Consider the following 13,002-nt stretch of genomic DNA (forward strand, 5'->3'; position numbering starts at 1 on the left):
CTATAGAAACAAGTAAACAGATTCCTGTCTCTGTATCACCAGCGTCCTCAAGGAGAGACAACCTGCGATCCTTATACAGTGTGTGCTGTACATGACCACGGGGCACAATAACGTGGGTGACTGTGAAGTGGCTCACAATTGGGTCAGTTGAAGGATAATTCAGGATGGCATGAAAGTGTCCACATTTAATGGAAACATTAAAAATGAGAAATGTTCAACTGCTTTTTTCCTTTACCAGTCCTATAGAGCTGCATCATGACCTCCTGACTCTGATGTTCAATGGCCTTAGCATTGAAGGCAAGCATACTCCACCCTATCTACTTGTGCTGCCACCTTCAGTGTCCGATCAACTTGTAGCCCAAATGTGCTGAAGATATGTGTCTCAGATAAGCTCAGTCTAAAACTGCACGTTATTTCTCACAGGGAATCCACGAAATGAGGCCGAAGTTTCTCTGCAGCGGTTTTCCAGATGGTTTGATGTTCGGTGTCTTTGTTTTCCTGCTTCGATCTGTTTCCACACAGAGTAAGTGCTTTCACTTCACCGGTCACAATCACCTTGCTGTACTTTATCATTGTCCGTGTAAACCCGCACCCTTTTGTCAATCTCACTTTCCTCTCCACATCCCTGAATGTGCTGCTGCTCACAAATCCATGCCATCCTTTTTGGAGCTCCATTCCTGAGCCCCTCGCATCAACTGCCTCCCCTCAGGGAGATATTCCCACCTGTGAGCTTGTTGCACAGGTCGCTGCCCAAGAATCACCCGCAATATCTTCACTTCACGCTCCCGCACAGTTCCGTCGTGCTGCCTCAAACAATAAGTGAGTTCTGTATTCTGAATAACGCAAGGAATCATGGGATTTGTCAAAGTTAGTAAGCTATAACAGTAAATAGATCTCAGCGTTATAGATACAATGAGTATACTTTTGGTCCGATTTTTTGTCTTTTGTCATGGTTGATTCAAAGTTCCAAGATATGAAGCTGGAAGATTTTATGTCATGGAAAGTCGAAGCTTTGAAGATTTTCTTAGCAGAGAGGGGGTTAAAAAATATGGGACGAAAAGCTGTACTTGTAGCTCTTGCTGTAGCTACAGCAATTTAAATCAGTCCAAAGAACTCCTTAAAGTCTATTGAAAGTTATAGAAATCAAACATTTAATTTCACTCCCCCCACCCTCAAGAAAAAAAAAATGCGTATCATTTATCTTGGCGATCTCGCTCACTCATGGAGGCATGAACCAATAAAAACGAGAAAAATATCGCAGCTTTTTACAAAGGAAAAATAAATGCAACAAATTAATAGTTTTAAAACAGTATTTCCTTACTATAGTACTATCGAAACCACAGAGGAAATGAAGCCCTGTTTACACAAATCAGCTCAGCGCCCCTCGAGAGATCGGGGTGGGGGAGAGACCGGGGGTGGGGTGGATGGGTGGGGGGGAGACCGGGCGGGAGAACCCCTGGTTCTCTTTTGCATGTTTCAATAGGTTTGGGATAGTTTGATGTTATCTTTGTCCTTCACAATTCTGATATTTATTTACACATTGTGAAATTTAGTTGAGATAAAAAATAGGAAGCGAGTCAGCCCAGAGCTGAGAATAGACGAATCATTGTGGTTAAATGGCAAGACAGCTCTTCATGCAGCCTTGACCATTTCTCTGAATTTTGCATCAGGTCCTGAATGTGATATGGGGAAATGCAGAATCCTTGCACCCTTCAAACCTCACATTTTTTAATATTCAAAAATAAACTTTATTTCAGAATAATAAAGACCGGGCAAGGGGGAGCCCAGGCCGGGGGAGGGGGGGGAGACTGGACCGGCTCTCATCCGGAGAACTGCGTCTCGTTTCCAGTCAGGATCGGACCCGTGTCCCCGCAACCACAAACGCTGCCAAACTGCAAGCGCTGCATAACCGTCACTGGACCGTCCCCGGTAACCCCCCCCCCCCCCCCCCACCCCCCCCCCCCTCTCACCCCCCCCGCCCCCCCCCCCCCCCCACCCCACCCCTCCCAACCCCCCCCCCCCCCCCCCCCCCCCCCTCTAAATTCCTTCATTGCTCCTCTTTCCAACAGAAATCAGAAATCTGGTTTATTTCTTGGATAATGGAGGCAACATTACGTTAAAAGGACCGGACAATCCTGGGAGTGACGTTGTTGTTTGGGAATGGAAACCACACTCAGGGCATGGAATCCAGACAGTGTTAACTGGCAGCAGAGCGGACAAGCATTGGACCATCCAGTGGGGCGATGGCTGGAGAGAGAGTGACAAGAACCAGGAGGTGGATGTGGATGCCAGTACTTGTAATCTGACAATAAAAAACAACGCATTTAAATGGGCGGGATTCTTCACTTTGTCTAAAACACAACCGAGGAAGCAAATCCTGAAACAATATGAAATATTTGGGATCAAAGGTGAGTGGGCGAGACACGGATCAATAATGTGTTTCTCTGTATGTAAAGTCACATGTAAATCTATGTTTTGATGTTAATACTCCAGTCACTCTGGGCTGTGGGTAATAATTGGGCTACAGTTAAGGGCCTGTCCCCCTTACGTAACATTGTCACGCAAATTACGCGACCTCGTGGTCGTGTTGAGGCGCACGGGCATCCTATGGCCACGTGGGGCCGGTCCCACTGAGAGGAGGGGTATGTAGTTGTGCGTGACATCGCGCGGGGCCCCGAAATTTCTGTAGCGAGCAAAATCTTTGCGCACCAACGGCCTGTCGCATAACTGACGGCCAAAGTGGGACCGGCCCAAGACGCTGGCGCGACGCAATTTCTCACCTGCAACAGCAGCAGAAGCAGGCAAACGATCGCCGAGCTCGGCCTGGGGCTCACGGACGTTGCAGTCCGGTTCCGCCCCCACTTCTACTCCCAGAGCGGGGCCAAGAAAATTGAAGGTAGACACAAAATGCAGGAGTAACTCAGCGGGACCGGCAGCATCTCTGGAGAGGAGCAATGGGTGACGTTTCGGGTCAAGAGCCTTCTTTTCAGATTGAAGAAGAGCCTCGACACGAAACGTCACCCATTCCTTCTCTCCAGAGTTGCTGCCATTCCCACAGAGTTACTTTGTGTCCATCTTCAAATGACGTCACGCGCTCCAGACGGTAGTGTGTACGCATTAAATCGTGCGCGACCCTCGTGGGACCGTCACGGCTCAACGTGACCATGAGGTCGCGTAATTTGCGTGCCAAGGACACGTAAGTGGGACAGGCCCTTTAGTTTCTTCACTTTTCTTTGATCACAGACAATCGCAGTAGCAGGTAACTCAACATGTCCACCAGGGGACTTTTATACGCTCCACAAATTAATTCCCCAATACAACAGTAGGAACCAAAAGACTAACTCATAAGATTAACTTATAAATATCTGATACAATAATTATAATATAATTCGTAGCCTTATTATGACAACAATAGAAATAATTATAATATCATTAGTAGCCATATAATGACTTCAATAGAAATAATATATTGTATAGTATTATTATTATTATAATAAACCGTACAAAAATAAATGCAATACAATACAACTTAGATTACAATCTTCCCTTGCTACAAAAAGAAATGTCCTTATTTAAACAGTGACCAACAAGCCACAGCACTGGCAATAGACACAACAAGTGTCTGGAGGAACTCAACAGGACAGGCAGCATCTCTGGAGAGAAGGAATGGGTGACGTTTCGGGTTGAGATCCTTCTTCTTCAGACTGGTTAGGAATAAGGGAAACGAGAGATATAGACAGTGATGTGGAGAGATAAAGAACAATGAATGAAAGATATACACAAAAGTGACGATGATAAAAGAAACAGGCTGTTTGTAGCGTGAAAATGAGAAGCTAGTGTGAATAGGGTGGGGGAGGGATGGAGAGCGAGGGAATGCAGGGGCTACCTGAAGTGAGAGAAATCAATATTCATACCACAGGGCTGTAAGCTGCCCCAGTGAAATATGAGATGCTGTTCCTCCAATTTGCATTTAGCCTCACTCTGACAATGAAGGAGAACGAGGACAGAAAGGTCTGTGTAGGAATGGGTAGGTCAATTGAAGTGTCCAGCAACTGGGAGATCATGTTGGTTCACGTGGGCTGAACGATGGTGTTCCGTGAAACAATCGACCAGTCTGCCTTTGGTCTCGCCGATGTAAAAGAGTCCAAATCTTGAACAACGAATACAGTAGATTAGGTTGGAGGAGGTGCAAGAAAACCTCTGCCTCACCTGAAATAGCTTTCGGGGTCCCTGGACAGAGCCAAGGGAGGAGGTATAGTGACAGGTGTTGCATCTTCGGCGGTTGCAGGGGAAGGTATCTGGGGAGTGGGTGGTTTGGGTGGGAAGGAATGAGTTAACCAGGGAGTTGCGGAGGGAACGGTCTCTGCGGAAGGTGGGAAGGGTTGGAGATGGGGAAATGTGGCTAGTGGTGGGATCCCGTTGGTGGTGGCAAAATTTAGGAGGATTATATGTTGTGTACAACTGCTGATGGGACTAGGGGGACTCTGTCTCTGTTGTGACTAGGGTGGAGAGGACGCAAGGGCAGAGCTGTGGAGTACCGAGGAGACAAGAGTGAGGGCCTCATGAATGATGGGAGAGGGGAACCCCGTTGCCTAAAGAATGAGGACATCTCGTATGTTGTGGTATGGAACACCTCATCTAGAGTGCAGATGCGGCGTAAAAGGAAGAATTGAAAGTAGGGGATAGAGTCTTTGCAGGAAGCAGGGTGGGAAAAAGTGTAGTTGAGATAGTTGTGGGAGTCAGTGGGTTTGTAATTGATGTCAGTCAATAGTGTATTTCTTGTGATGGAGACTGTGATATCAAGAAAGGGAAGGGAGGTGTCAGAGATGGTCCAAGAAAATGTGAAAGCAGGATGAAAATTGGTGGTGAAGTGGATGTTCCATGAGTTCTGCATGGGTGCATGAGTTAGCAACGATGCAGCATCAATGTAATGAAGATAGAGTTTGGGGATATGGCCAGTGTACGCCTGAAACAGAGATTGTTCAACATACCGAACCAATAGGGAGTCATAGCTGGGGCCAATGCGGGTGCCCATTGCTACGCCTGGAACATGGAGGAAGTGAAATGAGTCAAAGGAGAAGTTTTTGAGGGTGTGGACCAGCACCGCTAACACCATCACTAATTTCATCACTTCTGGCTGTCTGCCTTCCACAGCCTCCAACCATATAGTTTCCCAGCCCCGCAAAGCCAGTTTTTACCTTCTCTCATAGGCCTGGCCAAGCTGGCCACCTGCGAGTCATGGCGCCAGGTGGATGAGGGCTCTGCCCGAGCCAGCTGCCTGCCGCTTTTCCGGGGTTACGTCCGTGCCCGGGTGGTTTTGGAGAGGGACTATGAACTCTGGGGGAATTCCGGGACCGTTGGGCACCGCGGGGGGTTGAATGCATCCTTGACAAGGACTGTAAGATAGTTGTATAATAGTTTATTGTTTGGCTTGTATTATGGTGGTGGGTTGTGTTGTGTTTTATTGTCTTGTAAATATTACTTTAATATTTGAATAAATGTATTGAACAGCAACAACGTAACTGTGTAGACCGATACTGGTTCAGATGAGTTTATTGTCATAAACACCAGGATGAAAATACATTTTTGTTCACATGAAGCTCATTGAGTAAAAGTTAATGATGGATAAAATTATAAACACAATAAATGCAACACAGCAGAACAGTGCAGAGTTTTCAGAGCTGTCTGAATGAACGCAAAATAAAACTAAGGTACAATAACTGCAAGAACATGTGACAGCACCACCAGGAAGTGCGAGTGAAGGTGATGTCAAGAGTCTGAAATCACTAGGAAATCACTGGGAAAGAAGTTGTTCTTCAGTCTTTATGTCTACGTTATCAGTTGAGGTGAGATTGAGCCCAGTCATTGGACTGTCCACACCACTACTCACTCTGAATCTCATTGATCTGTTTTTCACAGTTGAGGCAAGTCCACAGCGCCCTCTGCTGGGCAGTGACGTCACACTCAGCTGCACCATCTCCAGACTGTCAGATACAGTCAGTCTTCACTGGAGACCAATGGACTCATCCCAGCAGAACAGGAGCAACACTGATCAGATCCGCCTGAATAACACGGTCTATCTGATGGTTCGACATGTTACAGTGGAGGATGGGAAGCTGTATGTGTGTGAAGTGCAGGAAAATGGAAAAATCGTTCATACAAGTAAAGCCAATTTTAATGTTACTGTGGGTGAGTGTCAATACCTCATATTAGATATTGAACATACACTTGTACCATTGGTGCTTATTATAATATCATGTGTGCACCCCGTAAAGAATTGTAGTTTGTGTCCAAAATCTCATTTGTACAAAATGCTTCAGTGTTCAGGGAGAAGCTTCCAGAAAGTCTCCCTGTGGAGCAGCTGCCTGTTCATCTCTGTTTGACAGATACACAATACTGAAAGAATGAATTCTAATATGTTTAGTAAGAGTAACTCAGTGGGGCATTACTGGGGAACATTAATAAGTGACGTTTTGGGTCAGAACTTTTCTTCAGATTGAAATGATTCCAGCTGCTCCAGACTCGGGCTTCAGATCAGCATTCAGCTAGGAGCAGAACCCAGGAAGAGGGAAGGGCTGGGAATCAATGGGTGTGAATGGGAGAGGGATGGTGGGAATAATGGGAATGAAGTGAAGGTCGGGATTGGATGCAAAGAGAGGTAGGAGGCAGCTGATGTGTGACAGAGAGTGGGGTAGGGCTGATGTTTGCAACATGCTGGCTCTGTATGAGGGTGAGCGAGAGGGTGAGGACACGTTCAGCATTCCCACGGGGGAGTCACTAAGATGCCAGACCAGCTCATAATTATGTAAAACCCACCCCATGAAGATGTCAGTCCTCCTGTGATTCCAGGTTAATGTGTTCACACCATCTTGTTCTGTAACCTGGTCACCCTGTGCTCTTCATCTCTCCCCCAAGCTCCCTGTAGAACTGTCTCTGCTGTGTAGACATTAACACGGACACGAGTGTTGCAAACTCTGCCGGGGTCTGACGTGGAAGGGTCACCATCCAATATATTGTAGACATGAAGAACTGCAGATACTGATTTACAAAAAAGAGACAAAGTGCTGAATAATGGTGGATCTGGCAATATCTCAGGATGCTGCCTGGCCCACGTTTTCGGTCGAGACCTTTCTTCAGACTGATTGTAAAAGGGGGAGAAAGCTGGAAGAGGGTTGGGGGTGTGACAAGGCCTGCAAGTGATAGGGGGACATAGGTGATGGGGGAGGGGGGGTTGTTGATTAACAAATGGTCGGACAAAGGCCAGAGATAAAATTGTGAACCAGTGTGATATGATAACGATAGAAGACATGTGGGGGGAGGGGGATGCTTACATGTTAGTAACCAAACACTGGATAATTCAATGTTTGTATCATTGGGTTGCAAGCTATTCCAGCAGAATATGAGTTGCTGTTGCTCCAGTTCAGAACTCCGCGACTGGACAAGAGGAGGAAATGATTTATGTGGGGCAGGGGTAGGCAGAACCAATGGGTCTGCCAGGGCTGCCCTGTTTGTGGTGTTTCAGAAGGAGATAGATAGGGGCTGGTGGACGATTAGGTTGGAGGCTGTGGATGGGCGATCGCCAGAGATGATGAGATCAGTGACATTCTGGGAGATGGTGGCCTGGTGCCTGTATTGTAGTGGGCATCTGTTTTATTTTTAGAAAAAAACCTGAAGTGTTTTGGTGTGGAATTCATGCAAGAAGTCACATTTTGAAACTTATCAGATGAACAAAACACAAAGAATTTTAATAAAAATCTGGTTGGGAATTTTTACCTGATTACCCCTGTGCCTCAGTAACTGTGATGCTGAAAGGAGTTCTATTCTTTTGTCTCTCTGCTATAGACATATACAGCAAACGTCACACACTTTACCGCACCAGCACAGATCACAGTGAAGTCCAGCTGGTTTGCTATTTTCTTCCTGGTTCCGACATTTCTTCTGACGTGTGTACCTGGACATATAGTCGCCTAAATGACCAGGACAAAGTAATAGCATCAGCAACATTCTCTCAACCCATCAATGTCGCCAATACCGCTTTTAAGAATCGACTGATGACCTCAGTGAAACACTTCAAAGGCGAGGATTTTAGTGTGCGGATTGTCCCAGTTTTGTTTGAAGATGCCGGAGTTTACAAATGTTCAGCAGGAACATATCCATTTCTCACCATTGATCTAATCACAGTGAAAGGTAGGAGACAGAATGCTGCCAGTGTTTTCACTGATGAACTAATTGTTTAAAATATAAACAACCTGCTTGTTTCCACAGTCACAGCTGAACCGTCCGATGCAGTGACTGAGGGAGACAACGTTACCCTGACCTGCTCTGTGTCTCACGTCACTGAGTCAATGAGACTGGTTTGGATCAATGGCGATGACAAACGTGTTGGAGAAAAGACACTGACCGTGGAAGAGAAATCACTGAGTCTGGTTATTCAGAAAGTTGAGAGGGGCAGAGGGAATTGGAGATGTGGTTTGTTTCATCAAGACCTGCCCCGGCTTTTAGTCCCGTACTATCAGGAGACCAGTGGTAAGTGACTCAGGATTTGCTCTTCATACTTAGAATCAGGATCACATTTTGATGTCACTTATTGCACTATTTGCCAGTATTCACTCCTCCTTTACAGCCTATGTGGGATGCTTTGGTGTGGTGTAGTGCCTGGGAATATGGACCGTGGGATAACTCCGTGCCCCTGGGTTAATATTGAAACTTCACCTTTCTATGTGTCACTGATGGGAAAGTGGGAAAGTGACAGAGCTGGGACAAGCATTGGGTCCTGTCAGCAAAACAGAGCCTTTCCATTGGACCCTGAACCAATTCCACTGCCGGAATCACTGCCCACAGTCCATCATGCCCATACTGACCGATGCTGAACACAGAGAGACCATCTCACTGATCCTCCTCACTCGGAGCACAGCTGGACCCTGGAGTGTTCAGGATATCTGGATGGAGAACGCTGTTTACATAAGCAGTCCTGCCACCTGTGGTACTATAAACTGTGCAATCATAGAATCATGCAGCATTGGAATGGGCTGCTTACCCATTTCATCCATGTTGACCAGTTATACATGTCAATAATGTCCCGTCAGAGACCTCAACTCCATGGCAAATAGATTTTGCTTATCTAATCTCTTCTCAAGTAGCATCCTGTCAATCTCCTCTATACCTTCTCCAGTGCTACCACATCCTTCCTGTCATTTGGTGACCAGACTGCATACAGTACTCCAGCTGAGGTCTGACCAAAATTTACACATCTGCCGCATAACTTCCCTACTTCTGTGATCTATGTCCTGACTGATGAACACACTATCCCGTATGCCTTTCCAACCACATTATCTATTTGTGTGTCCACGTTCAAGGATCAATGGACGTACTCCAATGTCCCTCTGTTTCTCAATAATTTGTCAGACCTTGTAATTCATGGTGTATGTCCTAGCCCCATTTGTGCCCCTAGGACACATCACCTCACAAATTCTGGATTAAGATCCATCTTTCATTTCCCAGCACATTTCACCAACACATTGACATCTCTCTGCAGAATAAGACCACTGTCCACACTATCAACAACTTCACTAATCTTGCCTGCCAAATCCACTGCTATCCACTGCAAGACATTTGTGTACATTAGATTCAACAAGGTCCCAGGACCAATCCTTGTGGAACACCATTAGTCACCGTTAGTTACAGGCATCCGGGTGTAAAAATAACTCTCTGTCATCGCCTTCTGTCTCCTGTTGCCATCGATGATTGGACATGGCTGCTGACTGTTTGCAAATAAACCTGCCCTCCTCTGCCCCATCTCCATTGGTCATTGTTGGGTCAACCAGCCCTCCCTCCACTTTTCTCATAGAAGACTTGATTAGACTGGGAGACTGTGAAATGTCCATACAATCTCCCCACACCATCATGGATCTCAGCTCCTCTCAAACTCTTCCCCCAAACCATATGTTCAATAATCTGAATTCACACATTCACAAGGGCTGGTGAACAGTGCCAGAGACCTGGGTTCAATCCTGACCAAGGGTGCTGTCTGTATGGTGTTTGTACGTTCTCCCTGTGATCGTATGGCTTTTCTCCAGATCCTCCGGTTTCCTCCCACATTGCAAAGATTTGCAGGATTGTAGGTTAAGCGGTCTCTGTAAATTATCTCTTGTGTGTAGGATGGAACTATTGTGTGGGGTGATCAGTGGCCATCATGCACCCGGTGGGACAAAGGACATGTTTCCAAACTGCATCTTGAAACTAACTAAACAAAACTAAACCAAACATCATTACTTGTGGTAACTGTGTGCCATTTCTGCTCTCCTCTGATGCCAATCTCATGTGCTTATCAAATTATAAAACGTCTAGCTTAACTGTGATGTATTGTTACATTAGTGATGCAATGGTAAGCTGTTCTATGGATGTACTTCACTGCTTGTTGTAAAATATAGTTGTATTTAAAACTGCTGGGCAAATCACACTTGAATCACATTGGCATTGCGGACAATTGACCAAACAGATGGGACAAATATGGAAGAGTACACTGGTCGACATCGCTGGGCTGGGTTAGAGGGTCTGTTTCACTGCTATAAAATTATATCATTCTATAAACTATAACTAACAACCTTTTTAAAGAAAACAATTTCACAGTATTCAGTACGACATAGATCAGACTGAGAAGTTATCGTCCGATATTAAAACACTATTTTGCTTTTCTGGCAGGGACTACTATTTACCTTTTCCACCAGGAAGGCAACTATGTGTTGAAAGGACCAGACAGTCCTGGAAATGGCCCCATTGACTTGGAATGGAGGCCACACTCAGGGCAACAAACCACAAAGCAATTGGCTACTTTTCACAGAGAAGATCAGCAGTGGGCCGTACAATGGAGTGATGAGTACAATCAAATACCAGGCATTTCCCAGAGTATGCATATGGACTGGGGTACCCTTAATCTGAGGATCAGGAAACCCATCTTTGAACTTGCAGGGCTCTTCACCTGGAATCAGGCACAGCCCAGTGGGAAAATCCTGAGACAGTGGGAACTATTTGTGATCAAAGGTATGTCGGAGGAGGAACAGAAAGGGTAGACAAATGTGTTTTTCTGTAACGTTTTCCACAAATTTGTGACAGATTGTTGGAATTAGGTCAGTTATTTGATGAGTTTTTTTTATACAAACAATGCTGCAGAGTTAATGAATTGATGAATATCCCCACAATTTGGAAACGGCCAAGACTGACAGATGTGGAATCATCAATTTTTTAATGACATGTATAGCCATTTTACTGCTCTGTTACCCCCACACCTCCACCCCACCATTCATTCTAATTCAATAACAGAAATGGCTGGAAAATTTCACAGCACGTCAGGCAGCATTTGCAGAAAGAGAAACAGTCAAGATTTCTGGGAACGACTTGAGGAAGACGGCAGCCCAGGCAGCATTGAAATGTGGTGAAACCAGGGAACTTCTCCTGATAGAGAGAAGACCTGTGGCAGGTGGGATAAGATCAGTTCACTGTAGCTGAGTAATTTGTTGATGATGTGGTTCTGGCCGACTGTGACATACTCTCTACACAGAGAGGAAACGGAAAACAATGATGCCTGACGGTAATAATCCTTATGTAGATGGAAGTTCCATATTGACAATAGAAGGTAACAACTTGCCCAGACCAAAGATGAGGTGTGGCTCTTGGAGCATGTTGTCAAAAATGCTTATATTTTAGCTACATCAATATCTAAGATCTGTGTTCCAACATATTGGATTCTGGAAACTGTTAAAATATTAACATTAACTTTCAGTTTTCCCTTCTTCATTTTCCGTCACTGGGGAGGGTTTAATATGAATGTCAGCTCTGGTAATATGATGGCCATGTTTAGGACAGATATTCCCATAAACTGGCCCTGACACTGGGAAAGTGAAGTCCTGGCCACAGAGAGGGCCCAACCTCTGTAGCAGCTTCCTCAAGGTCAGCAGCAGTGACCTTGCTTCACCAGGCCATTGTTAGCCAAGTCATCGACAGCACAGAGACCATGGGAGGGTTGCGAGAGGTGGCGGGAGGCAGAGCTGGTGCTGGGAACCTACCTGTGGAAGCTGCTCAATGTCTTTGGATGATGTTGTTCGGGAGCAGTGGGTAGATGTGGGAGACGAGGGGGACGAGGGGGACAGGTGGTCACTACCAGGAAGTGTGGATGACATCACTGAGCACGGATGCTCAACATTCGGCCGACTGTCTGTTTGCAGGAAAGAGACAATTCTGCCCGCAGTCGTTCAGAAAGCTGGACTGAACCACACGTCATGTGTCTGTTTCCACAGTTGAGGCAGACTCACCGAGGCCAGTAATGGGCAGTGACATCACCCTCAGCTGTACCATCTCCAGACTCCCAGATACCGTCAGTCTTTACTGGAAACCAAGAGGCTCATCTCAGCAGAACAGGAGAAACAACACTGATCAGATCCATCTGAATAACACCGTCTATCTGATGATCCAACACGTTGGAGCAGGAAATCCCAATCTGTACACATGGGAAGTGCTGGAAAATGGCTCCATTGTTCTCACTGGAGACACCAATGTTGAAGTGGATCAGGGTGAGTCCAAAGCTGCCTTGCAGCAGGTATTAAATAGTTCTTGATATCAAACTGTTCCACATATTGTACAGTGAGCTCTGACTTCACCGTGGGCTTTCACTGCAGGATATTGGCATTGCCTTTAACCTGGGACACGGTGTAAATATAAAATGGTGGCACTAAAATTGATGGAGCTACACAGGAGAACCAAGGGATTAATTTCAATTCACCTGCATGAATCAAAGGGGATAACATCAATCAATGGAGAGAAGCAAGTTGTCTTCTGTCCAGAGTAGATGGGAATATTAACTTATTCAAGATAATGTACAGCTGCACCAAAATTCAGTTGTTGGCTGAACCATTTCCTTGGGTTGGGTGTTGTTCGTCACTCACTCCAGTGATCTTAGTGTCTGACATTCAGTGGCACTCTCATCTTCCAAATAATGTTCCTTCATGT

General features: G+C 45.7%; 1 protein-coding gene across 1 annotated transcript in view; it reads left to right on the forward strand.

The window, feature by feature from the left end:
- Nucleotides 1-313: 313 nt before the first annotated feature.
- The window catches only part of LOC129701496 (uncharacterized), a 30,234-nt gene continuing 17,545 nt past the window's right edge, over nt 314-13,002 (forward strand). Inside the window, exons 1-7 of the mRNA XM_055642722.1 lie at nt 314-523; nt 2,070-2,408; nt 5,920-6,189; nt 7,843-8,187; nt 8,266-8,526; nt 10,702-11,040; nt 12,294-12,566. Coding sequence (XP_055498697.1) covers nt 436-523; nt 2,070-2,408; nt 5,920-6,189; nt 7,843-8,187; nt 8,266-8,526; nt 10,702-11,040; nt 12,294-12,566 — 1,915 coding nt within the window. The 5' untranslated portion in view covers nt 314-435. The remainder of the gene's footprint in view (nt 524-2,069; nt 2,409-5,919; nt 6,190-7,842; nt 8,188-8,265; nt 8,527-10,701; nt 11,041-12,293; nt 12,567-13,002) is intronic.

Source organism: Leucoraja erinacea, chromosome 11 (assembly GCF_028641065.1).
Source record: "Leucoraja erinacea ecotype New England chromosome 11, Leri_hhj_1, whole genome shotgun sequence".
In the NCBI taxonomy this organism is placed as follows: Eukaryota; Metazoa; Chordata; class Chondrichthyes; order Rajiformes; family Rajidae; genus Leucoraja; species Leucoraja erinaceus.